This window comes from Aulonocara sp. 'chitande type north' Nkhata Bay, linkage group LG6, assembly GCF_057382095.1.
Source record: "Aulonocara sp. 'chitande type north' Nkhata Bay isolate Kocher_YH1m ecotype deep benthic linkage group LG6, A_spYH_male_GT1.1, whole genome shotgun sequence".
NCBI lineage: Eukaryota > Metazoa > Chordata > Actinopteri > Cichliformes > Cichlidae > Aulonocara > Aulonocara sp. 'chitande type north' Nkhata Bay.
This window is the reverse complement of record NC_141349.1, coordinates 20,814,130-20,838,619: the sequence shown is the minus strand read 5'-3', so window position 1 is coordinate 20,838,619 and position 24,490 is coordinate 20,814,130. Positions and strand designations below refer to the sequence as shown.

Genomic DNA, 24,490 nt, shown 5'->3' with positions numbered 1-24,490 from the left:
GGCATGGAAAGCGAGACCTACAGGGCTGTGCTGAAGTGTGTAGCACTGGGATGTTGCCAGTTCCTGTGGGCTGCAGTGTGAGGTGTCTGTTGGTGGGGCCTGTTCCAGATCTGAGAGCTCGAAGGCTGTTTCATCCATTGTGTTTCGCCTCAGGGTCTCTGGACCTGTTCTCTAAACAGTCGCGCATTGTGGTGGAATGCTGCAGAATTATCCACCACGAATGCCAGGGCCCAAGGTTTCTCAAAAAAACTTTACATTGCCGCTTCACCTGTCAGTGCTTTTAATATTGTGGCTGACTGGAGTATTATAAATCACCGGATGGGAGTGTTCATGACAGATTTATCTGACCTGTCTGCTTTCAAGACCATTTGTCTCGATTATGCTCGCATTTTCTGTGACACAATACACCAGCCGTAGCACATACTTCGCTCTGGGGATGATACACAGAACGCAGTGTGAACATTTTTCATTGTGTGCACAGCTTCCTACTGCTTGCACTGCAGTAGATTATGGTCTATGAGCCCAACCTCACTGGACAGCAGGATACCTCTCTGCACAACACTCAATCTATTATTTTTATTGATTTATTAACTTTACTGGAGCTTCTTTGCATAAGTTCATATCACATCATACCTAATAGATCCATATCAAACCCTGTCCATATCAGGGATATCTACACTCACAGACACAGACTCAAATTGTTTGCCCAGAGCAATCAATTTGAAGTTATTGTCGCAACATTTTGACTAGTTGATTCTAATTTCTGTACAAGTAAACATTTTGGACTTATTACATGTAAATTAATAAAATAATAAGCATACACTTTGACTTACAGATAGCTTTTCCCCCCACAGTGGCAGAAAGAAGCTCGCATACAGAGCCAAACATTTAAAGAGCTGTCTTTAAATGCTTCAGCAGACTGAGGCCTGAATCTTTGGCTTACATGGATTTTGCACACAAATGCTGACCTCATAGATTGAAACTTCTGACATTATCCATCTTTGTATTTGAAAGAACAAAGAATTGCGCATCATTGACCTTTATGTCAGTGACACATATTTGTAAGTGCTCCCCCTGTTGGCTGACAGCTGAAATGCAGTCCTTGCTCATACGTAACACCGTGATTAGAAAGTTCGCTTTATCTCTAAGGGCCTATTTTAATGTGGGATCAGAGGAAATCGATTTGTGGGTGGAATGCTTAAAGTGGAGCTCTTGGCCTAGTTCACCATTTGAAGTTATGAAGACTTCAAAGTGTAACGTTACAACGGCTCCAGCCCTAATAAGCCTCATATAAATTTGTTATTTTAGCGATCAGACCAACTCGTGATGATTCGTGAGAGGAGAGGGGGTGATGTTTGGGATGTCGGCTTACAGTCCCGTGAGCCTGGCAGGCGCATATGCTTCCCACTTGCTGTTTCACGCAAAACAGACCCAACAGAAAGAAAGAGGAGGGGTGGGGGACAAAGGAAGCGGAGTCTGGCAGAGAGCGCGCGGGTGTAGTCAGGAGGAAATGGTATGCAGCTCAGCCATAAGCCTGCTCTCTTCCTCCTCCTCCGGGTCCCGTAGCGATCCTCCTGTCTGTTGCTATACGCACAGACAGCAGCCCGTTTTAAAGTGAAACACGGAGCTCTGAGGTACTCGTCCTGGACCTCTCTCCTCCCGGCATGCCCCAGCGAGGCGGCTAAAACCGGTTACCGGCTGACGATGGCTTCGGTGCGGGCGGTGTGCAAAGTTGCGACGGGACTCGTGGGAAGTGTTCAGACCCTACGCTGCGGTCTCAGACCCGCTCGCCCGGTTACATTTCTACACCAGGTAAATAAACGCTGTACTCTGAGTCCCTCGTGGGCGTCACAGTGTAAAGTGTGCCGTGGCTTCCTGTTGAAGCACAAGACGCTGTTTTTGTCTCTATTTTGAGCGCTTCTCAAAAACTTTTTTTCGTTTTCCTGTCGTCTCTATGCCTGCGGAGCCTGTACAGAAGATCTGGGAGGATCGATCCAAATATCGAGGCTATCGATACAAAAGTGTCTGATCGATACTAGTGATAGGATCTATACTGTGCTACTAGCTTCAGATTTATTGATTTATTAAGTGCTTTAAGGAGAGGTAGATTAAAATTTCAGGCTATTAAAAACTGTTTCAAAATATATGAAAAGCTGTTTTGGTATTTATTGTGGAAAGTAAAAATCACATTGATTTAGTGATCATTAAAATGTGTTCATAATTTGCAAATGGACAATGATTCGTCCCATAAGTCACGAGACACTGCTCACCCATACAAAACCTGCCATGATAGAGTAAAAGTATTGGTATCGGTATTGGCAATACTGGCCCTGTATTTACTTGGTATTGGACGTATAGCTGCATGCAGTCACCCATCAACAAACGTGTCCAGCCCACAGTCAGGAAATAGTGCAGCAGGGAAATGCTGCAGAAAGTGAAAACCCACGCTCCATCACAGCATCATCTTGAGATTTTATTTATTTATTTATTTTTTGTAGTGAAGCTTTTACTCACAGTTTTATTAAGGCACCAGTTCAGCCCACATCTTTTATCGCTCGCTGCATGAAATTGCTTTGGTCAGCTCAGCTGCAGGCAGGCAGATCTCAATTAGGGTGCCTCAAATCTGTGAGTGTGCAGGGAGAACAGTGCACACTGTTTTGTTTTTTTCTGTTTTGCTCGGTGCAATCAGAGCCTCCATAGATGGATGCTGAGATGGAGTTTGTTGGATTGGAAGAAAAAGGAAGCTGTCAGAGGGGCAGGATGCAGTGACTCACTCCTACAAGCCAGAATGACTAAGATGAGTTTTATTTTTAGACTGGACTGTATATAAAAGTGGAGCTTCAGTAAGCGAAATCCTTACAGCAACCCATGTTTCAGCAAAAAGAATACAATTCATATCGGCTGCAAAAAGAACAGAGTTAGTGTGTTTTATAAAGTCGTTTTCAGAATTTCTTTCCACTTTATTTGGCAGTTTAGAAGACAGGAAGTGAAACAATAAAGACTGGGAATGCTCTGCCACAAAGGTTTTGTGGTCTTTAACCTCCTCATTCTGTAGACCGGCCTATATTGAGCGATAGATAGATTTCAGTTAGACTATAAAATGTTCCGTTTCTCTGCTTTTTGTAATTTTCTTTCCCCAGCCAGAAACGTATCAACCTCAGAGGAGAATCTAAATTACATTACCTCCCAAAAACGGGCCATTCAGAGTGAAAGTGTCTTTTGTAAAGGAGCAGCTGGGCCACAGAATGTTTTTAATAGGAATGTAATGCACTTAGAAAAGCAGAGAGCATGGCTGCATGCAAATGTACAGATCTGGCTTTTAGAATCCACACAGCGAGTTGCCAATTTTTAATCAGATTCCTTCCAATGCAGTGTATCAGAGGACTTGATACACTGCATTGCAGGAGGCAGAGGTCACTCTGAAGATTGTACATGAGACAGCAGAAAGCTAGGTTCACATAAATCCTCAGTTCAAAACCACCGTGTAAGAGTACGTACAGCTACTAAGCACTGTGAGCAGCCTGTGGCCTAAGTTGCTCAGAATTCAGATATGATCTCTTTTGGGTGTCTATAGGGCGATATTCATATTCAAGCCACGTCTTTTATGAATTTGTAACACAAGCCTTTCCCTGTTGAGATTCCACTAGAGACAAAACATTCAATATCACCTTTTTGCAAAAGTTTCACCAGAGACGTGACAGGGAGTTAGGGCTTCTCCGTCACTGCTGTAATGCTATACAGGTAAACATATAACACAAGGATGTTTTAATTCTCAGGAGGCTGAGAGAAACCCGACTGGCCTGCAGGAAACTCAAGTGCTGCTCGCTGTTAGTTGTTTGCAGTTTCACACATTCAGATGAGAGAATCGATATCAGCGTTGTTTCTGTGCATCCACAAAAGTGCTGAATCAATGGGGCTAAGCAGGATGAAAAAACGCAAAAGCATTAGTTTAGTGTATTGAATATGTGTTGAATGCTAAAATGAGACGTCAGGCTTTTGGGAGCATTTATAATACGGGTCTGTTTGAACAGCCCTTGAGGCGCAATGGCAGGACACATGATAAAGTCATCTGCAAGTGAGTTTGTTTGCAGCCTACTTCTAAAAAATGTTCTCCCGTTCCCGGTGAAATCCGCCGCTGCTCTGGCCGACTAGTTGAACAATCAGCATTTGGCGGATGCACAGTGTCATCCACGCTGAGCATCATGCAGTTGGGAATTTAGTAAAGGACACAACCGGGGTAGGATAAATTAGGCATAACTATTTGCTCATTTTTTTATTGTCTTGGCACTGGGCAGGCAAACACTGTAAAATCTAATTTGAAGAAGCCTGACAACCAAGTGTGGCCATGCCAGGTGCAGATACTTGTATTCATTAGGGCAACAAATAAAGTGACTGTTAATTGTAAGAAGGCTCAGCAGATATCAAGAACTGATCTCGTCATCTGTGGTCCAGCGTTGCTTAAAGAGGAAGCCGTTGCTCAATACAATAATGTGTAGAAAGAACAGTACTGTGGTTTGGTGAGAGTGCAGCGAGCTTTAGAACTCGTTTTCATGATGTGATGTCAGACAGCAAGTTTCCTAAGTTTACTTCTTAAGAGGGGGAAAATTACATGTTTATGCAAGGTGTCATCAGAGGTTATGCAACAGCACTTCTTCAGCTTGAAAAGGTGGGGCAGGGTGACCTGAGAGGAGTAAAGAAGTTGAGCTAATAGAAAAGTTTGAATTGGAAAATGATCAGATAATGAATGACAACAGGCCCTAGATAAATGAAGCAACAAAAAAAAAAACGTGTAATTTTCATGTAATTTGTCTTTACGGACATGCCTCTCTTTGCGTAATTCGTGTGTGGAGTGAAACAGTAAACATGTTGTTACCATAAAAGCTTCCTAAACTGTGTTACGTCAAACATGAAAAGAGAGCGTCGTTGTCAGTGTCACTTTGAAACTTTTCTGTTAAGTAAAAAAAACTATCACAAATGTACAAAAATAACACATTTGCCATTACACTAATGCCCTTCCTCTGTGTTATGTTGGCTCGCCCATCAGCAACTGGTGGATTGCACATAGAACAACATAGAATTTATTAAGTAGATGGGCCACTGGCATCGATGCAGGCTCTAGTTTTATGGTTGGGGGAATTCTTTGTAACATATTGTACTTTTTGTTGCCTGTAGACCTACATAGTTTTTTATGTTTATATAGTAAACACAGTAAACACATTGACTTTACATATAATCAAATGTTTTAAATAAATCAAATTGACTGCAGTCATAAAGGTGTGCATATGGTCAGCAACAATACGCAGGAAGGCCGTAGCCTCAAAGTGCGTAAAGAAAATATCACCACACCATAACACCACCACCTCCATCATCCTGAACCATTGAAAGAGGGCAGGATGGATCCATGCTTTTATCATCTTTATGCCATATTCTGACCCTACCATCCAAATGCTGCAGCAGGCAACGTTATTCCAATCTGCAGCCAGTTTCCTGTTCTTAGCCGGCATGAGTTGCACTCGGCATGGTCTTCTGCTGCAGCAGCTCATCTGCTTCAAGGTTCCACGTTGTATTAATTCAGAGATGCTCTTCTGCATACCATTGTTGTAACGAGGGGTTATTTGAGTTACTGTTGCCTTCCTGTCAGCAATCGGCACTCTGGCCATCAGCAGGGCTTTTTCTCTCAGAGAACTGCAGCTCACTGTATATTTACTCTTTCAGACCATTCTCTGTAAACATTAGAGATGGCTCATCAGCATTTTCAGAACTACTCAGACCAGCCCATCTGGCACCAACAACAATGCCACGTTCAAAGTCACTTAAACCACCTTTCTTCTCTGTTCTGATTCTGGGTTTGAACTTCAGCAGCTCAGCTTGACCACATCTACAGGCGTATCTAAAATTAGATAATAATAGTTCTCAGTTCAATCGATATTTTTACAATAGCATTAATACACATAAAGCTAAAAAAACATATTATTCCTAATCTGTGCCACAACAGTCGCTGATAAACTTAGAACAGATTTAAAGCACATCCAGTCAAAGGAACATTCCAGTAGCTCGCTTAATACCATGGTAATGGTGCCGCTGTCTTTACAGAAGCATGTGCACAGTGGGTGTGACGGTGTTGACCCTGCATTGTTATGGTCTTGTGATAACAGCCCATCAGAGCACTGCACTGTGTGTGATAAGTAGTGAAAGTTGCTCTGGTGTTTATAGTCACAAGTAAACTCCTCTTCAATCCTCGTGTAAATGAGGGCATTTTTCTCACTGAGGGTTTAATAAGTAAACTCATTATAGCTGATACTCATCTATATGGGCTGTTCTTGTCCTGTTGCGACCTTGTGATGAAGCATTGCTAAGCCATGTGTCACTAAAGTGTTAATGTGAATCACTCAGAGGGTTTTTTTGTATCGGCTTTGCGTTTGTTTTTCTGCTCCTTTTTAATCAACTTTTTTAGATCCGTCTGTTCTGGACCTTTGCGAACGCCACATGAATTCCTTAATTTCTGCCCTCCTGTTTTTTTCCTCCTCCTCCATGTTTTTCAGTATTCAGCTCCTTCTCTGTGGCATTCAGGGTTGAAAGTTGTACCACTCTTTGCTGAGATAAGCTTGGGGAATGATGAGTTGCTTATAAATGTGGACGTTTGGACTGAGAGATGACTAACTGTAAGATTAAATGGGCTAAATGTGAGTACGTGCTCCGCCCTTTTTAGTGCAGTTGTACAGTGGTCGCAGATGGGAACCCTCTGCTTGTTGCGCCTTCCTTTTAAAGCTCACTTTGTATTTCCAGAAGCCATTTTTGATTTGGAGAAATAGGTTTTGTGTGTGTGCTGCTATTTGTCTAATAGTGTTACAAAACGTTTTATTCATTGTATTTGCATGAAACACAACCTCAGCCTCGTGTTCGTACAGCACACCAACCCCGCAGTCATCTTCTTCCCGCTTCCCACCTTCTCTTTGTTCTCTTAAGCGATCCGGATCATTAACTGAGTAGGAGAAGATAAATGGTTCAATGCAAATCATTTTCATGCCAGAGTGCTGGCTGTTCTCAATCATAATGGCAACACAGAGTAATTCAATTTCTCCTCCTGGCAGCCGTAGTTTATCACGCTTGCACATTTTTCTCTATGCCTCGGGTCATGCTGGGTAGACACTGTAAGTTATTCTCTTATGATTCCTTATGCGACGGCAAAAATCTCTTTCCCCTTTGCTTGGCAATATCAAATCTGTGGCCAGAGTGGGAGCCGATTCCTTTAGGAGGCCATAGCTCAGTTGTGACAGGATTGATAATGGAGGGAACTGATGGAAGACTGCAGGGAAAATGAGGCTGGCGATAGACGCCGATCATTACTGGAGCAGCAAGCCACAGCCTCTGCGTGAGGAAGGAGAGAGGCTGGCAGATTGTCACCATATTCCCAAGTTTTCACCGCCCGGCTTCTCTCTCCTCCTTCCCTGTTTGCATGACATAAATAAAAAATGCTTAGCTCACGGCGTAAATACACCTTCAGCTGATTGTTCTGTGAAAGAACAGTTGGATGAAACGATTCGGTGATGAGGGGCAGATGTGCAGTGATGTTCCCTGCAGCTCCAGGAATGTGTGAAGGACAATAGATAGACAACGACCACTCTGCGCTCTGAATATTGATGCGCTGCGTATCAGGGAAGTGTGTTTTGTTTTGATAAGAAGACAAATTTAGGCAATGGCAATTTCTGCCAAAGCAGAGAGCCCAATCGTTTCTCCGAGTCAGGCGTGTTTTGTGCCATGAGAGGCATTCAGTTAGCTGTTACTCATGTGTTTGTCATGTGTGGGCTTGTTCAGGCACTACAGTCTTCAACTTGCAGGATGGGATAACCAGTCATGTATGTGTGCTGCATAAGCTATGGGCGGGCCCGGCTGTTTGCACTAGAGTAGCTCAAGTAAAACTTGAGCTCAGTGAAAATGAAGCCAAAGTGGAAGTTTCAATCCTCATATGCCACCATGTTAACATGTCAAACTGTGCAGGAGAAATAAGCATGCTGATTGGGAGGTGGATGCCAGCACAGGCAGCTGTAGCTGATAACTGTTTGCCAATTTTAAACTCCATTAATTTGGGTCAGTGGAACTGAGAAATGTGTATTTGTTGATTGGTTGGCGAGTGTTTGCCGGAATTTGTGAGCAGCCACTGTGAAATTGATCGCTAAAGCCTCAGTCACACAGCCATAGAGACCAGTCACTGATCCCGTGACAGCTACAAATCATCATGGGACCTTCTGCTCAGCCGCTTACAATTTACTTAACAACTTTACGGTCCAGAGATATTTGGATATATAATAATAATAATAATATGTTTGAACATAAATGTCTCAAAAACTGTTAAAGATAGCATAAACATGAACCAGGACCTGCAACTGAACACTAATGCAAAATGATATTTTTTTAATTAAATTTTATATACAAAAATAAAGAAAATCTTCATTCAGCTTTCATGCTGGATTGAGCAAATATGTCAAGTTGTTCCACAGAAACAGAATATCAGTAGATAGTCTAACCCAAAGAAAAAAGTTTCCAGATAGAACTGTAATTATAATTAAGAAGTAATTGTATTACATAAGTGCATGTTTTTCATTTCCCAGACAATCTTTGTAGGCATGCACAATGTCCTGGAAGAGCTGGAAAACTCAGGTTAAATTAGAATGACACTAACAGGCACTCTGTCCCAGTTACAGCTCTGATCCATTTTCTTTATGGTAAGAAAGGCCATGTGTTATTTCAGGCTTTTGGTTGTAATAGTTTTTGAGATATTCATGTTCAAACACTGCCTATTTCAAGGTGAAAATTGAAAATGCAAATAAAAACATTTGATTTGGGCCTCAGTTTTCAGTTTCAAACCCTACAATCTACTTTGGAGGTCATCTGTCACCCTGTAAATGTTGATCGGTTTGCTAGCATTCCCAAATTGTTCTTTAATGTTTTTTTTTCTTTGTAGCTGCCACAGGAAGGTAAGAGACAAACGAAGGTCAGTATTTATCATGCAGTGTGTTAGAGCCTATAATAACAGAGGGCTGAGAGCATGGCTTTGGAAGTGGACTATTATTCATTACACAGCCCTGAAGCTGTATTATCTGCCATGGTAGCCACATTGTGTTGATTTAAAAATGGGATTGGTAACGTGTGTACACAGAATATAAAATGCCTGTAGGCACTCAGCTGTTGAATTGTCTCCGGTCAGTGATCTCTCACACACACACACACACACACACACACACACACACACACACACACACACCCATTCAGCAAACAGTCTGTCCTCGTCCTTAATGCTTAACTTCAGCTCTGCTGTTTTCACATTAGCAGATCACCGATGCGCAAAGAGTGCAAAAACCTTCGCTGCGCTCACACCGGCCGTTAAACCGCTTCTGGCCTGAACTGTTTGCTAATGCGAGTCTAGTGTTGAATGCATTTTATTTCAAGCACCTATCGTGTGTGTTGGCAGTGAATGCCTGCAACTCTCAGTTTAATGAAGCACAATGACTGTTGGAGCAGAGGTGGCAAGTAAAAGGTTTTCCTAGTCTGTTGTTAAATATGCTGGGAAGGTGTTTGGTGTCAGAGGTTAACTCTGTAGTGACAGAATAACTAGATTATTTCTGGCCACTTTGGATAACGTGGTTATTTTTTCCGGGATTAATGTGACTGGGAGAAAAGTCAAATTTGGCAGCGCCTGAAAACAGCACACAAAGCACTTATCAATATTAAATCTCTCTGGGTGTGTTGGGCCACTTGTTGTCGATCTATTTTCGCTTGTGAGCCCTTAAAACAAAGCTCTGTCCCTCACTGTAGGTTATGGCCTTAATGTGGACATACCCATACAGGCCCAAATGGTTACCTGTGGTTTAATGTGGACTGCCCTACAGCATGCTGTGTGGGTCTACCCGCAGTGTTTTCTGGGCGAGTTGTTAGCAGGGAAGCAAAAGTATGTTTTTAGCCTCTCAAATGTTGTATATTTGAACATTTAAAGGCTAAATAAGTGTGGTATTGTCTGAGGAAAGTCAAGAGTGGCAGAAAGGGTCGTGCGTGACATTTATGAGGACAGTGAGACAGTGCTGAGGTGTGCAGCAGGGGTGGGACTCGTTGTCTGCATTGGTGAAGGACAGGTTTACAGGTAAGGTCAGACAGGAGTCTCTGTGGACTATGATTTTCACAGCCAACATTATGATCTGTAGTGAGAGTAGGGAGCAAGTATACGATGGAGAGAGGAGGAATGAAAGTCAGGTTGTGCAGGGTGGAGACACAGTAAGAGAGGCAAGGATGAGGTGGTTCGGACGTGTGCAGAGGAGGGGTAGTGGATATGTTGTAGATGGTCTCTATAAGGGATGGAGGGGAGGCGCGCTGTAAATGGATATTTAACTTGTTACGGGTAAATTATAGTGAGGGAGTGTCAGGATCTCACGATGTTCCTGTTCATTCTACTAATTCGACGTCTTTTACAGTCCTGATAAGAAAGCTGAGACTTTGACACTACAGCTTATTCAGGTTGCCTTACCCAGTGCACTGCAGCTTTTAGACATTTTTCAGTGTGTGCTATCAGACAGAAGGCACCTTCATATTGGTTTCACCGCAAGTGTGGGCAGCCCTTAATTGCTCTCTATCTCTATCTGGAGCAACTCGAATTTGACTCATGGGACCAATTTGCTTCACTCTTGCTGTCCACATTTTTCTTCATTGTGTGATACATAACCGATACACAAGCCCTTGTATCCTGAGGTTTTAGGTAATTGTCAGTAACTTTTTAAAGCACTTTCACAGTTTGCTTGAACCACTGCGGTACTAAAAGTTTTAGGCTAAGCTTCAGCTTAAAGTGCGTGTTACTTATTGCTCGTTTAAAACGTTTTCCCTCTTAAAGCGCTCACTCCAAAGCTGCGTGAGAAACGGCACATCTGGTCTCTTCGTGTCTATGTTCCTGTGATAGGAGACTTGCCTGCCCCCTTCCTCTCATGAAAACGGACAGCTCCCTTGTTCTTCTTTAATGTAATATTGATTGACCAAACTCCCAGCTTGAAGGCCAAGGGATGGGAGAGTGTCTGCAGCATCACTGGGCATTAGTGGGATGAAGATGTATCCAAGCGGGAACCCTTCTGACTTTCTGAGTGTGCAGATTGTGGTCAGATTTAGTGCGCTTTAGTATTTAGTGTGTTAAATTATGCTTGCAACTTAAATACCTGCACTGTGTAGGCATACAAGCATGCATTAAAAAGACGGCAGAAGGACTACGCCCAGTGAATGCCAAGCGTAGGACAAAGAAGTACTCCTGCTGATTAGAATAATGAACTTCTCAGTGGATGTGTTCTCCATACTCAGGAGTCTGGGAGAAACCTGAGGTCTCACTGTGTGACAGTACGTCTCATATTTACAAATGCACTTGTTTTTCATTTAAGCATTTAATACCATTGTCACAAAAAGAATTAAAGTCATGCATCAGTTTGTTCCTTGTGACATAAAAGCATATTAGGAAGCCACGGTGTAATTAAGCACCACTGTGAACTGGCTTGTGGCAGAAGGTTTCCAAGTGCTTCTTTTTGGTTGTTTGGATGCTTCCTTTTAGTATTCCGTGGATCTGTTTACTCTCCAACATCTGCTGACATGACAGTTTGCCAAGGGCGGGGTTTGTGTGTCTGTGTGTGTGTCTGTGTGTACGTGAGAACACAAAGAAAAAAACTGAGTCATTTCTTTCCTTTCATTCATTCTCCCTTCATATCCTTCTTTACAGGTTCAGCACAGAAGGCCTCCACTTGGAAGTTATCCAGCTCTTTTCTACGCTACAAATGCTCCCTCTAGTGGTAATATGATGTTATTACATCCACACAATATTGAACTTTTATGTCACACGTGTGCACCTGGTTTGTGACTTTACTTGTGGGTGGTTAGACTGGCCTTATCTGTGCACATAATTGGAATAGTAAATGCAAAGCTTAACACTTAAACTGTCCATACCCCACCCCCACCCCCTTCACTGTGCAGCAGCTGCATCTTTGAAGTACAAACATGGGCGTTTGGTTCTGGAAGTCCCCTTGCCATCCAGGAATGAGAAGTGTCTGTTTTTTTTAAGGCCCATGTTGATGAGCGTGGGCGACTTGATCGGCGATCTGCAGAAAGAGGACCCAGGAGCTACCGCCTCAGTTCTCTCTAAAGGTAAGACATGCTCAGTATGCAACAGGTGCAGTCGGTCTGGTTCGCCGGGTTGCGCACAAAAAGGATGAACAATAGCCAGTCAAGCAAGATGCCTCCACAATAATCATTTACTCATTTTCACATTTACACTGAGCAGTTATCAGTTAATCACCTTCCACTGCGAGTAACTGTGGCTGTTTGTAGTACAATAGGTCACGGTTCCCTGCCCTTTAAAACAGGGCGGTGTCTGTTTTATGATCTTGTAGCACAGATCATTGCTTTTAAAAGAAATTCATAAACCGTGCAATTTTGGGGAATACTGCAGTGTATTTTACATGCAGATAGTCTTGCAAACCTCTGTGGCTCCTCAGTGAGCAGGAGGGAGTGGCACAAGGTTACACTGGTCTACACGATCTTCACACACCTGTGTCTCTCACCAAAGTTATGTGTTGCCTTGAGCGTGCCATGTTTTGACACAGTGGAGAAAAATAGGGCAATTTTCTGTAACAGTACTCCACGCTTCCTTTTCAAACTTCTAATCATTTTGTAGCCACTCACATCTGAGTTGGTATGGGAACCAGAGCGGTTAGGACGGGTATCTGATGCAGTCCTCCTTAAGTTACCTTAAGGGTAACTTGTGAAAAGTGTATTTTTCCATGAAGGAGACAGGTGAGGCAGGTTGTGGCAAAGATTTTTATCACTTTAGAAGACGGGACATGTTAGACCAGAGCAGCAGAGATTAGCAGATGACCTTTTTTCCCACACAGCTCTCGTTCCCATACATGACCTGTAGTTATGCAGTGCTGAACTACATTCTTTAAGGTGTAAATTACTGACTTTGTCCATTACCGTGGGGTTTATTTGATAAACTTTTTGTTTCTTTCATGTTCTATTGAATTTGTTTGGTCCCTCTGCCAGCAAACCTTTTTTTTCACGGTATAAAAGATAAAGTTAATTCAGTTCAGCGCTTGCTTTGACAGATGGGGAGCGCATTGCCAACAGCACGCTGATCGATGCCCTGCTGGACAAGGACTTTCAGCTTGTCATCAACAATGCAGTTTATAATATCTGCGCTCCTGAAAGGGGTACATTTATCTCCATTCATAAATTCTCCATTTGGCAGTTTTCCAATTACACTTGATCCTGGTGATAAAATGTGGTTATTATCTTCCATTCTTCTCATATTTCACTTTTACTTTCTCCTCGTTGTCTGCCCTGTTGCGCCTCCGTTGCAGTGTGTGCATCTGCTGAGCACGCTATGGAGCTGGAGGACATGAAACATGTCGTGCACCTGCTGCACACGGCGCTCCACCAGCCCGAACACCAGCTGCTGAAGGAGAGGGAGCTCCTGGAGAAACTGGACAACCTCAAACAGGAGCTTTCTCCTCTGGAGAAGGTACTCGATGTGTTGCAACAACCACTCACCCATGAAATTACTTTATACCTTGTTATACTTGCTTGAAAGCTTCATTTAAAGGTAATGATGACATGTCAGCCTTAAAGACTTGGTAACCCATTTTTCTCTGCATTTTATTGGTGAAAGATGAAGGCAGACCTGTCCGGTAAAGCAGACTTCCAGACATCCAGGGCTCTGTATGTTGGCCTGGCGCTGCTGTCCGTGCAGGGCGGCGCCCTGGCCTGGCTCACCTGGTGGGTCTATTCGTGGGACGTCATGGAGCCCGTCACGTATTTCATCACCTACTCGACCAGCATGGCAGCTTTCGCCTACTATATCCTCACCAAACAGGTAAGACTCAGAGACACCTGACTGACTTCACCGTTTTCCTCTAGGTGTAGATGACAGGTGCTCCTCAGGCCATTTCACAAGTTGTTCCTTCAGACTTGGGCGTGCGATTTATTGTGGACTGTGAAAACAACATGGAAGCTACAATAAAGATGTCCTGTATTGCTCTGAAGGGGTGAAGGCTGTTTGTAGTGTAAATAAATATGGCTCAACTTGACTTCTTATCAGGGTAACTGACAACTAGCAGTTAGAACCTATTACTCAGCAAGTCACGTACCAGAACTTTCACTGACTTTCAAAATGCTTTTCCTTTTAAATATTCTGATCATTTCAAGATCACATTTTGGGAAATACATCAATTTTCTCTGCCCAGTTAATAGTCTGGAAAAAACCATAAAATCTAGCCTAACTCTCTAGACCCAAGAAATGATAATAACCTCCTTTAGAAGGCTGATCTTACACTTTAGATGTTAAAAAAAAATCTAAAGTGTTACAACAAAACAAATTTTAGTTACACCTAATGCTCATTTGTGTAAAATAGTCATGTGTGCAGATATATTTTTAAATAATTAACCTACTTTGTTCTCTCCTACAGGATTATGTATACCCAGACGCCCAGGACAGGCAGTTCCTGCGTTATTTTTATAAGGGGGCCAGGAAAAAGAGATTCAACGTGGAAAAATACAATGAACTCAAAGACAAGCTGGCCCAGGTTGGCTGACTGTTTTGTTTTACAATAAATGACTAAATAGTCAGAATCTTTGTTACTGAATGTGTTTTTTTTTTTTCTTAAACAAATCTACAAGGAACGGTTTTGTTTTTTTTATTATTAAAGGAAATATCAGCCAAAAATAAAAGCTCTGATAAATTGTTTTCAGAGACCTGCAAAAGGTATGAACAACTGCTTTTACAGTCTTTGATTTTCTGTTTTCTGCGTTTCAGGTGGAGGAAGACCTGAGGCGTCTGAGATATCCAACCCAACTCCAGCTACCAATTGAACAAATCCAGCCAAAGCCATAAATGAAGCCAAGCCATGAATGATGGTCCCTCAAACTTTAACAGAGGAAAAACAAAACTAATTTTCCTGCTTTATTTTGATAATAGCATCTTTTTATCTCAAATCCATGAAATTGTTTTCTTTAAGTATTAATAATGATGCCAATTATATATCAAAAGAAAAAAAAAATAGAACAAAAATTGACTGCTAATGAAATGAAATGTTTCCCAAACCTCATTTGAATCTGGTGTCTTTCTGGTCTGATTGTGTGATTGTGAAGCGCTTTGATTAAATCTGCATCGTGGCCGTTACAGGATTATTAAATAAAGAATGCAAACGCACTTTCTAACACAAATGCAATGAAGATTTTTATAAAACACCTTTTTATTGAGGGCAAGTAAAGTAACTAAAGTATGACCACAAACATACAGCATTGTTGTTTATTCTGGCGTATTCACCCACCCACGCCACACACACCCACGCCACACACAGTTTTAGGTCCAAAGTACAACTTTAAAGAACACACCCTCCTCCCTGAGGTACTTTTCACACTGGTATTGTCGTCTAGGTGCAAATATGCAGGAGTAAATGTACTATAAATTACTGACACATAAAGAACATGAAATCCCTTTGTAAAGCAGTAAGGCTTAAGGAAACACACTGTTTATGTAGTGCTTGGACAGTTTGTTAAAGTGTTGGCTACTTGAGGCTTATAGTGAGATAATGAAACTGATGAGTAGGAGCATTCCACCGGAAAATTCCAGCTAAGAACTAAGAAATTCCAGTTTTAAGTGGAATGCACTGCATGTCGCCTATTTCTGAAGATGAACTGGAAAATATTTGTCTGGCTGAAAAAAAAAAATCCTCAAAAACCCGTGAAACAGACTCCCTGAGTTTTCAAGCTTCAAGGTGATAAGCTCTGTGTACAAGGCCGCTGTAAACTATGTGCTTTGAACTTGTTATAAAAGAAGGCAAACTGAACGCACTCCCGTGCAGTAAGGCATCGTTCTGTACTACTAAAGTTATTTCAGTAGTTTTACGAAGCAGCCAAAAAAGACTGATTCATAACCATCATAATTTGAATACAGATGGGTTGTAATCCACATGGACGGGGATAGAAAAAAATAACAAGAATACCAAATTTAACACAGCTACGCCATCAATGGCAGTATTTAAACGATGACAGTAGTTTTAATGTTGCCCGTTTTGGCAAATTTGTGGCCTTTTACACACCCCTGTCCCCCAGAACAAAACATCTCTGCTAGTTTTCCTCTGGCCTGTAGTGCCTTTTCTTCATTTCCAGCTCCAGGCATGTCTGCCTTCTCTTTTATATAATAAAATTAAATGTCAGTTGTCTCATTATGCTTAAAGGACTAAAACCACAAATCACATTTAAAAACTATTTTCTTTGTATGGAATTAAATCTGATCATCAAAAAAAATGTGTGGCCATCTGTCAGTGAAGCTCAGCCATTAACTTGAACATCCTGGCATTCCCACATGAACTCTTTTTAATACTCAGGAAATAATTCCTGAAAGTGGACATCTGAGAAATATATTTCTGGGTCCTTATGTTTTACGAGATAAGTGCCATTTAGTTGTGTTAAATTCAAGCAGAGTGGTCGTTTCAACAGCTGATATCACCAAACTCTGGAATTAATTCATTACTAACGCAGTCAAGATGGATAGACACAACTACAGGCCTGAGGTATATACAACTGATTTTCAGTTGGATGTTCTCTATAAACTCATTAGATCTTGTTATATTTTGTGTCATAAGCAGCTTAGTCAGACTGGCAACCTGTCCTGGGTGTGCCCTGCCTCTCGACCTATGGCAGCTGGCCCTGACAACCCTGAATTGGATAAACAGGAGAGGATGGATGGATGGATGGATGGATGGATATTCAACTTAGTCAGAAGACAGCCACAGTTGTGCTCGCTAAGTAAAACAGCATCTCTATTTCCAACAACAGTTCAAATATCAGTTACTGTAGGGGTTGTTGGGTTAGACTCCATTATAATCCCAACTATTGGTTTGCATTCAGAGATAACTGGGAAAGTCTGACCAAGATTAAAGAGTTCATTTGTTTGTTTGTTTTAATCTTCTGGAAACCACGTTTTCACTGTTTAGTTATTTAAATTTTTGCCATAAGAACAACACTAATTCTTTGCCAAAGAAACATGTTTTACATATGACCCCCATAGAGCCTAACAGGCGCTGAATGAAGCAATAAACTGCATTAGATGGTCACTTTGCATGTGTTCATATTCAGATGGTGATGCAGAAAATTATATACATTTAGTCATAATCTGGTGCCAAGTGTAAATTCCTGTTTAGAAGCCCTATCTAGTTAAAAAAAAAAACCCACATAAACCCGCTTATTGAAAGACTGAGGTGTGACAGTGTTACTTTTTTGGTCGGAAGTAAAGTTTCTTGGTGAGCATTGAAGCAAAACAAGGTACTTGCTTCTTCCCGATAGCGTGTAGGTCACGAGCTCTCAGAACACTCCTCATGGACACTTTTCTATTGACCAGCGTGAGTAACTCTGTGAATTCCAGGGTATCACCATGCTTTTGGAGCAATTCACACAGATCTTGGATATACCAGGAGCCATTGTTAGTCTCCCGGTGTGAGTAATAACCTAAAAAATATTGAAAAGAAAAGTTAATATGGAAGGTGAAGAAAATGCAAATGGAAGAAGTATGGATTTTTAGAAAGCTATGAAATGTTAAATGCTTTACACCAGGATTTATAGTGGCTCAATTGTACTGTTTTATTAAGAAAAATAAACCTATTTAGGCACTGGTCCAGCTCTTGATCACCGATAAATGAGCTTAGACATATAAATACAAATACACAAACAGTGTATAACACTAGCTGGACAGTTTGTGACACTGTAATCATGTGTCACTGGTAGCCAAGTGGAGACATTTTAGCTTTATATTATTATTAATTATATTAAACAGAAGAAACTATTAGATGTATTTGAGGATACAATTATTCTAACATCACATATCTACCCTATGATTAAAAATACACTCAGTTCAGTGTCTTTGATATTTCCTCTGAGCCCAAATAAAAAGCAAAAGGTTCAGTCAAATCCCAGAAGTCTCACCTTCAGCCACAGAATAGCACATGATGAAATCAGCCCCAGCAGGGAGCGTGTGTATGGCACTGGCATCCACAAACACCTCTACTTTGCTATCCACTGCATCAGCAGGGGTAACTGGATCGTCATGTTTTTCTCCTCGACATGCCTGGAGATGGATGGATGGCGCATTAAACTAAGGTAATGCAGCAAGTTAACATGCTCTAATACAGCGGTCTCCAACCTTTTTTGCGCCATGGACCGGTTTATGCCCGACAATATTTTCACGGACCGGCCTTTAAGGTGTCGCGGATAAATACAACAAAATAAAACTAGTACCGGTAGCGAAAAAAAGAAGATTTATTCATAACACACGTGAAAAGACCCAGGAAAACCGAGTTAACGATAAAAACGATAACAAAATAACGCTGAAAACCGATAAAAACCCTGAAAACCATACATTTCACACCTGAGCCTCAACTCTCGCGGCCCTGTACCAAACGACTCACGGACCAGTAACGGTCCGAGGCCCGGGGGTCGGGGACCGCTGCTCTAATAGACTTGACTGATTTCGGCTAGTGTGTACCTGTATTACGAAGATCTTTGGCTTTCCAACAAGGTCCTGGCACTTGTCTCCCTTGAACTTGGACGTGATCTCCTGGATACTGATTTTTCCATCGTAGCAATAAACATGGTTATCCTCTCCGTGGCTCAGGAAGGCGAGGAAAAAGCAATCAGCATCTGAGTGATCTTCCTCCGCAGCTAGTGGGACAAAAAGTACTTGTTATACTTGCAGCTGTATGTTGGATTTGAGACAGATATGTTTGCAGGAGAGCAAAGAGTTATGGGAGAAATCAAACTACAGTGATGATTTTCTTGATGATTTTTATGTCCATCTTGGATGCATGCTGGTCATTTGAGAGTTACAAGTGATTATGTGGGTACCTTTGGCGATTTCATCTAGGACTGCCTCCTGCTTGTAGTTATCATAACACCTCACTTCAAAGTTTAGGTCCTTCAATCTGAACAGAAAGTGAAAATGAGTTGATTATTTTAACAGATCAAGGACCAAAAATAATTTTATTGTTCTTTATGAGCAATATAAATTCCTTAGACAAGGGTTTGTTTGGATCAGGATTGATTGGACCTTTTTCAGAGTCCTATAAATTTCAATGCCTCAATATTTCTGCTTCTGCAGACACTCCAAAGCATCAGCTATTACCACCCCAGGAGAGACGGTCATAGGATTCTTTCTAAAATCCAAAACCATCTCTTCAGTTGTTGATGCAGTGGGAATAACTTGGACCAGTGTGAAATCAACCTCTATAGGGCCACGATCACAGTCTGTAGTGGGGATTGTGATCAGGGTCATCACTATTCAGGAGAGAAACAATCACAGAGTTCTCTGTGAACTTAAAAATATAGCGCACATATTGTCCTTGGCACTCCCTGGTAGAGATGGACCGATCCGATATTACGTATCGGTATCGGTCCGATACTGACCTAAATTACTGGATCGGATATCGGAGAAAAATAAAAAATGTAATCCGATCCATTAAATATCACGAAAGCACCTCACAAAACTTGCAACACGCCGTAACTCACCTCAGAACGTTAGCATGTCGGAGCAGTATGCGTCACGTGATAGAGCGGCTGTGGCATGCAGGACCTGTCGGTGGTCTGGATAGCATTTGGAGCTTCGCTAGCAACCTGGCATTTCATCTCCGACAAAGTTATCCCCGAGAGAAGTAAAGCACGTGTGTAAGTCCATCTCTGAATGTTTGTAAAGCATTCCCACGTTAAGCTTAACGAGCGACTGCCTCTCGCTCTCCGGCTGCTACTTCAATCGTGAAACTGCTTAAATGATCAGCTGATCGGCTTTTCTGTCGCGAGTCTGTCTCTCTTGTTTGTTTTTGGTCCACTTTGCACCAGAAAGAGGAAACCAGCGGCTGAACAACAGCAGAACGTTTAAGCTTGATAAGCTGTTGTTAGAATTTATTTAATCTTACTTTCTACTCCAGGATCTTTTTCTACGTAGCTGACGGCTGGTAACTGTGCAGGGGCGGATCTAGCAAAGTTTAGCCAGGGGGGCCGATAGGGCATTAACAGGGAAAAGGGGGCACAAAGACATACTTTTCTTTCTTATTCTCATTTAAAATGTCGAGCTTTTAATAAATAATTATCTGACACCCAAAGTTTTAATTTGATGTAAAATGAATAGAAGTCAATTACTGTATATAGTGACTATTAAGTCTAATATATATACCCTAGTAAGCTATAGTACTTTTTACTTTGGGAAGGTACCATCTGTGCAGTCTGCAATTTTGTTGAAGAAAGATGTTGAATCTATTTAATATTTCTTGAAAAAGAATTGATTTCTGTGCATTTTTTTTCACACTGCATCAAATTAAGGTTGATTACGTTGATTAAGCATCATGAGGTGGAGTGTGAGGGGTGGTTCCCTATTTTTTATTTATTTATTTTTGTTGTTGCTGGGAGTTGGAACCCTATTAGTTAGGTTGCTTAATATTTACGCTCAGTACTCTTTAAAATACCAGAATAGGGAGGATGGTGTAGGTCTAAGTTTATTAGATTGATCAGTATTGCTGAACTATGAAATATTTTTTTTGTATACAGGTATAACAGAATAGCTTTAGTGTAGTTGTTGTTTTAAACTTGAGTATGAACTTGCAGACTTGCAAAATGCAGCAAGATATTTTAAAAAACAGTTTTGTTGATTAAAAAACACTATATCGGATTCATATCGGTATCGGCAGATATCCAAATTTATGATATCGGTATCGGTATCGGACATAAAAAAGTGGTATCGTGCCATCTCTACTCCCTGGTGCACCGCAGTGAAATAACTCAGCCTCAGGGCAATCCAACAGAGAACAGAATAACATTTAATAACCAGGAAAAAAACATTTGAAATTCTTACACGATATTACCACAGAATAGATCTAAACCTGCCATGAAAGCGTGGGCTAATGCAATTTCCTTTTCTTAAGCAGGTAGCTAGAAGTTGTACCTTTTCTCCAAATTGTAACGATCAGCATTGGTTCCATTTCTGTTATTCAAGCCCAGGCGCCAGAAGAAACGCTCCTGATTAAAGATGAGTGCAAGACCTCGTCGTTTGTTGCCCATCTTGTACTCCTCTGCAGGATCCAGGTAGCTGAATATCGAGTGAAAATTGGGCACATGAATACAGCGCAATAATCTAAGTGAGAATTTCAAGTAACAGCCACAAAACGTGGAAGTAAGAATTTACCTTCTGATGAAGGAGTCGGTCTCTGTTTGGTTTTCCGTGCATACTATTGAAAAGCACATGCATAAATAACCAGTGCAATAACTACAAAATAATAATGCTGTAGCAAGTCTTGCTTTATGCTTATCCAAGTTTTGCAACATGCCAGTGTTAATGATAAACATGATATTGGAAAGAAAGTAGTAACACATGTATGACAATATCCTACATCGTACTGTGCCAGTAACTACCTGCTTAATGCGCCAGTAAGAGTGTTAGAATAAACCGAGCACAGACGACAACCGTGATATTTTAAAATCTCAGTACTGCATCAATAATGCACTTGACAATATCATAGTTGTGTAATTGTTCCTTTTCTTCAGGCTGTCCTCACTAACTCCACACGCAAACGTCTTAAAATAATTAAGATGAATTTGACCATTAACATATTTCTAATATCCTGTTAATACAGGAAATTAGGTTTCTTAATATTGTAATTGAGAAACATTTTGTGTAGTGAAAATCAATTCAAGTCAATTCAATTTATACTTATAAATACTTATAAATATATTTATACATTTATTTATACAGAGCTAAATAACAACAACAGTTGCCTTAATGTGTTTTATACTGTGAGGACCCTGCGGTATTCAGGAGAAAGCGTCAACAATCAAATTATCTTTTATGAGGAAGAACCCCCTTGTAACAGAAAGAAACCTCCAGCAGAAACAGGCACAGGGAGGAGCCACCCTCAACCTCATCCTCCAACCATGCGGGAAAAGGAAAAAGAAAACACAGCAGAGGACTTATCCATAGCAGGATTTAGCTTTTCAGACTTTTGTTTTTGTTTAAGAGTACAGCTACAAGTGCTGCTAGTGTGGGGGTCAAGCAGCCATTGTTCCATCCGCTCAAAGTCCTGACAGCTGTCAATGGCTGAGTGACGGGTGGAGAAACATAGCAAAGGCTGCTAAAAGAACAAAGCCCAAGAGGAACAGCTCTATTCTCCACCCTACAGATACATAGGGCATAGTATTTGTGCAAATGAGGTAGAATGGGTGTATTTGAAGGTAAAAGGTTATTTGAGGTGACTGTTGTTGGTTCTATGTAAATAAACCTTTGTTAAAGTGAATCCGTGAGGGCGATTTGCTCATTTTTATTTCCATAACCTGGCTCTGAGGCAATCTTTACCATCACTTTAGATGTTTTGCTTTTGTTATTAGTTACTCACATATATAAATAAACTCACAGCTGAATACAAAACAAGCAAGCAACAAAAACTCTGGAAGTGCACCTGGAAGTCCAACACTGATAATTAGGAGAAAAAATGTTGGGTATAAAGCAGCCATAAAGCAGCTTCCTGACCTGGACTGAGGGGTACAGCTATGAAAGCGATAGTAAAAATCTTTGAGCTGATGATTAATCACACGCTGTTTTACATGCCCTGTTTGTTTCACCAGCCACCAAACATTACTTTTATTACATTGTTTGTACAATTTTACAGCTTTTAGTGTTTCACTTTTTGCTTTTGGTATGAGCAAGTACTTTGTCGTTCATGTTTTAAATTTTTTTTTTAGAATTTTTATATACTTCACGGTAGGAAATACTCACCTTGCTTGCTTTCACCTGTTGGTTTGCTGTCTGTGGCAACACTTCCTAAGAAAGTCAGAGAAGGAGGAGCAGTGAAGTCCCGACTTCATTGCTATTACATTAAAAAAAACTGATACACTTTGTACTAACGTGGTGACTGACGTAAATAAACGCTTATAGTAAATGTGTGACAGCATTTATAATAGAGCATACCAAACAGTTTAAAATACATTGAGCTCAGGGTAGATCGAAACTTAGTAGCGTTGCACGTATTGTTCGGCTTTCAAATTAACAGGTCACCTGTCTGTTTCTAATTTTTTTTTAAAATGCAAATTTATTACCTCCGCAGTCGTCTTTTTGCTTGTCAGACATGTTCACGGTTCGTCTTTTTTTCGGACTAACGCCGTGAGAAGAAAACCTCACCGTCGTAGAGCCCACCCTAAAAAGAGTTTAGGGTGTGGTTCCGCCCACCGTAATCTCATTGGCTCGGATTTTCACCTATTGGCTCTCGCATCTGTCATTCAAAGATTTAAAGACTAGTATTTCCGTGTTTGCAACATTGCAACAAGTTCAGGCAACTACCAAATCACGAACAACGACAAGAGCATGAGAAGAAAGTAAAAGATTAAGTGGGCTAAAAGCCTAATCCAGATTTATGTTACGAGCCTCATCTCATACATGACTAAAAACATAAAGTACACTTCATTGTTCTTGAGACATTTAAAGGTCCACATATTTATAAACGAATGACAGGTAACAAATTAAAAAGATGCTTCTACAAGTCACAGCTTTACCATCGCATTCAGTTACATTCTGTGGAAGGGCAGGGGGGGATGTGCTAACACTGCCAACTCATCATATGTTCCGTTTTTCTCATGGTATAAGGAAGTGGATACTGACCGCCTTATTTTACTGTGTTTTGTAATAATGTCCTGTTTGGCAGTTTTAGGAGATATGGGGAAATTATATTGGAAATATGTTAAATGAAGCTCTGTTTCCCTCTGTTGGAAACGGTATGCATAACAACACATAATCACTTTCACGTCAATACACAAACACACATTATAATTTCCGATATTATCTTTAGACTACAGCAAAGTTCTATATCTTTATTCGTACAGTAATCATATGAAGATTGCATCATTTTCTGTGATGTAAGTTTCAGTAACACCTTTAATATTACTAATTACAATTAATTAAAACATTAATTGAAAAAAATATAAACTCAGCTCGAACACTGGGGAAACAAGGAAGAGGAACAATGGGCAAATTACTACACTATGACAAGTACAGGCATTACTAATGGCATGAAATGAATGTTTCCCCAAGTCTGTTTGAATTGGTTGTATTTTGAATGAATTTGTTTGGACAAATAAAGGATGCGCACACACTTTCTGTCACAAAAACAATGGAGATTTTTATTTAAAACAAAATTAACGATGGCAAAGCCATAACTAAAATCTCATTGGTTCACAAAGTATGACCAAAGTCTGTGTGCAATTTGGTGTATTTTCTTTTTTCTTCACAGGGATCATGACTACAAGTGTTTTTGACTAGAGTAGAAAAAACACAGCCTCTTACTTTTCACGCTAGTGTGATCACTAAGGTGCAAATACACATTAGTACATGTACCATAAACTGCTGACAGGTCATTAATTCCATTCCTCAAGTAGTAAGCTTGAGGAA

The 24,490-nt window shown here is 40.9% G+C and overlaps 2 protein-coding genes across 3 annotated transcripts; one reads left to right on the top strand and one right to left on the bottom strand.

Moving 5' to 3' along the window:
- Positions 1–1,487: 1,487 nt before the first annotated feature.
- Positions 1,488–15,119, top strand: LOC147327689 (calcium uniporter protein, mitochondrial-like). 2 transcript variants are annotated; one of them, XM_086295530.1, is made up of 8 exons: positions 1,488–1,812; positions 11,741–11,810; positions 11,995–12,162; positions 13,122–13,226; positions 13,377–13,537; positions 13,685–13,888; positions 14,481–14,597; positions 14,828–15,119. In XM_086295530.1, the coding sequence occupies exons 1-8, from the start codon at positions 1,705–1,707 to the stop codon at positions 14,903–14,905; spliced, it is 1,011 nt and encodes a 336-aa protein (XP_086151656.1). In that variant the 5' UTR covers positions 1,488–1,704; the 3' UTR covers positions 14,906–15,119. The 2 variants fall into 2 exon arrangements, with proteins under 2 accessions (XP_086151656.1, XP_086151655.1); XM_086295529.1 differs by having other exon boundaries at positions 1,490–1,812; positions 11,992–12,162.
- A 129-nt stretch (positions 15,120–15,248) lies between these two features.
- Positions 15,249–23,265, bottom strand: LOC147327688 (caspase-6-like). Its single transcript, XM_086295531.1, has 8 exons — positions 23,146–23,265; positions 22,826–22,870; positions 21,242–21,284; positions 21,002–21,145; positions 18,916–18,992; positions 18,557–18,732; positions 17,998–18,139; positions 15,249–17,523 (listed from the first exon to the last, which is right to left on the bottom strand). The coding sequence occupies exons 1-8, from the start codon at positions 23,174–23,176 to the stop codon at positions 17,288–17,290; spliced, it is 894 nt and encodes a 297-aa protein (XP_086151657.1). The 5' UTR covers positions 23,177–23,265; the 3' UTR covers positions 15,249–17,287.
- Positions 23,266–24,490: the final 1,225 nt, after the last annotated feature.

What these genes read in the sequence shown, in the direction of transcription:
- LOC147327689 (XM_086295529.1), top strand. Translation starts at nt 1,705, where the DNA reads ATGGCTTCGGTGCGGGCGGTGTGCAAAGTTGCGACGGGACTCGTGGGA. An exon ending in TACAAATGCTCCCTCTAGTG is followed by an intron (nt 11,811 to 11,991) that starts GTAATATGATGT and finishes TTCACTGTGCAG; the next exon opens with CAGCTGCATCTTTGAAGTAC. An exon ending in TATCTGCGCTCCTGAAAGGG is followed by an intron (nt 13,227 to 13,376) that starts GTACATTTATCT and finishes CCTCCGTTGCAG; the next exon opens with TGTGTGCATCTGCTGAGCAC.
- LOC147327688 (XM_086295531.1), bottom strand. Translation starts at nt 23,176, where the DNA reads ATGTCTGACAAGCAAAAAGACGACTGCGGAG. An exon ending in AACAGGTGAAAGCAAGCAAG is followed by an intron (nt 21,285 to 22,825) that starts GTGAGTATTTCC and finishes GCTTTTCAATAG; the next exon opens with TATGCACGGAAAACCAAACA. An exon ending in CCTAGATGAAATCGCCAAAG is followed by an intron (nt 18,733 to 18,915) that starts GTACCCACATAA and finishes TTGTCCCACTAG; the next exon opens with CTGCGGAGGAAGATCACTCA.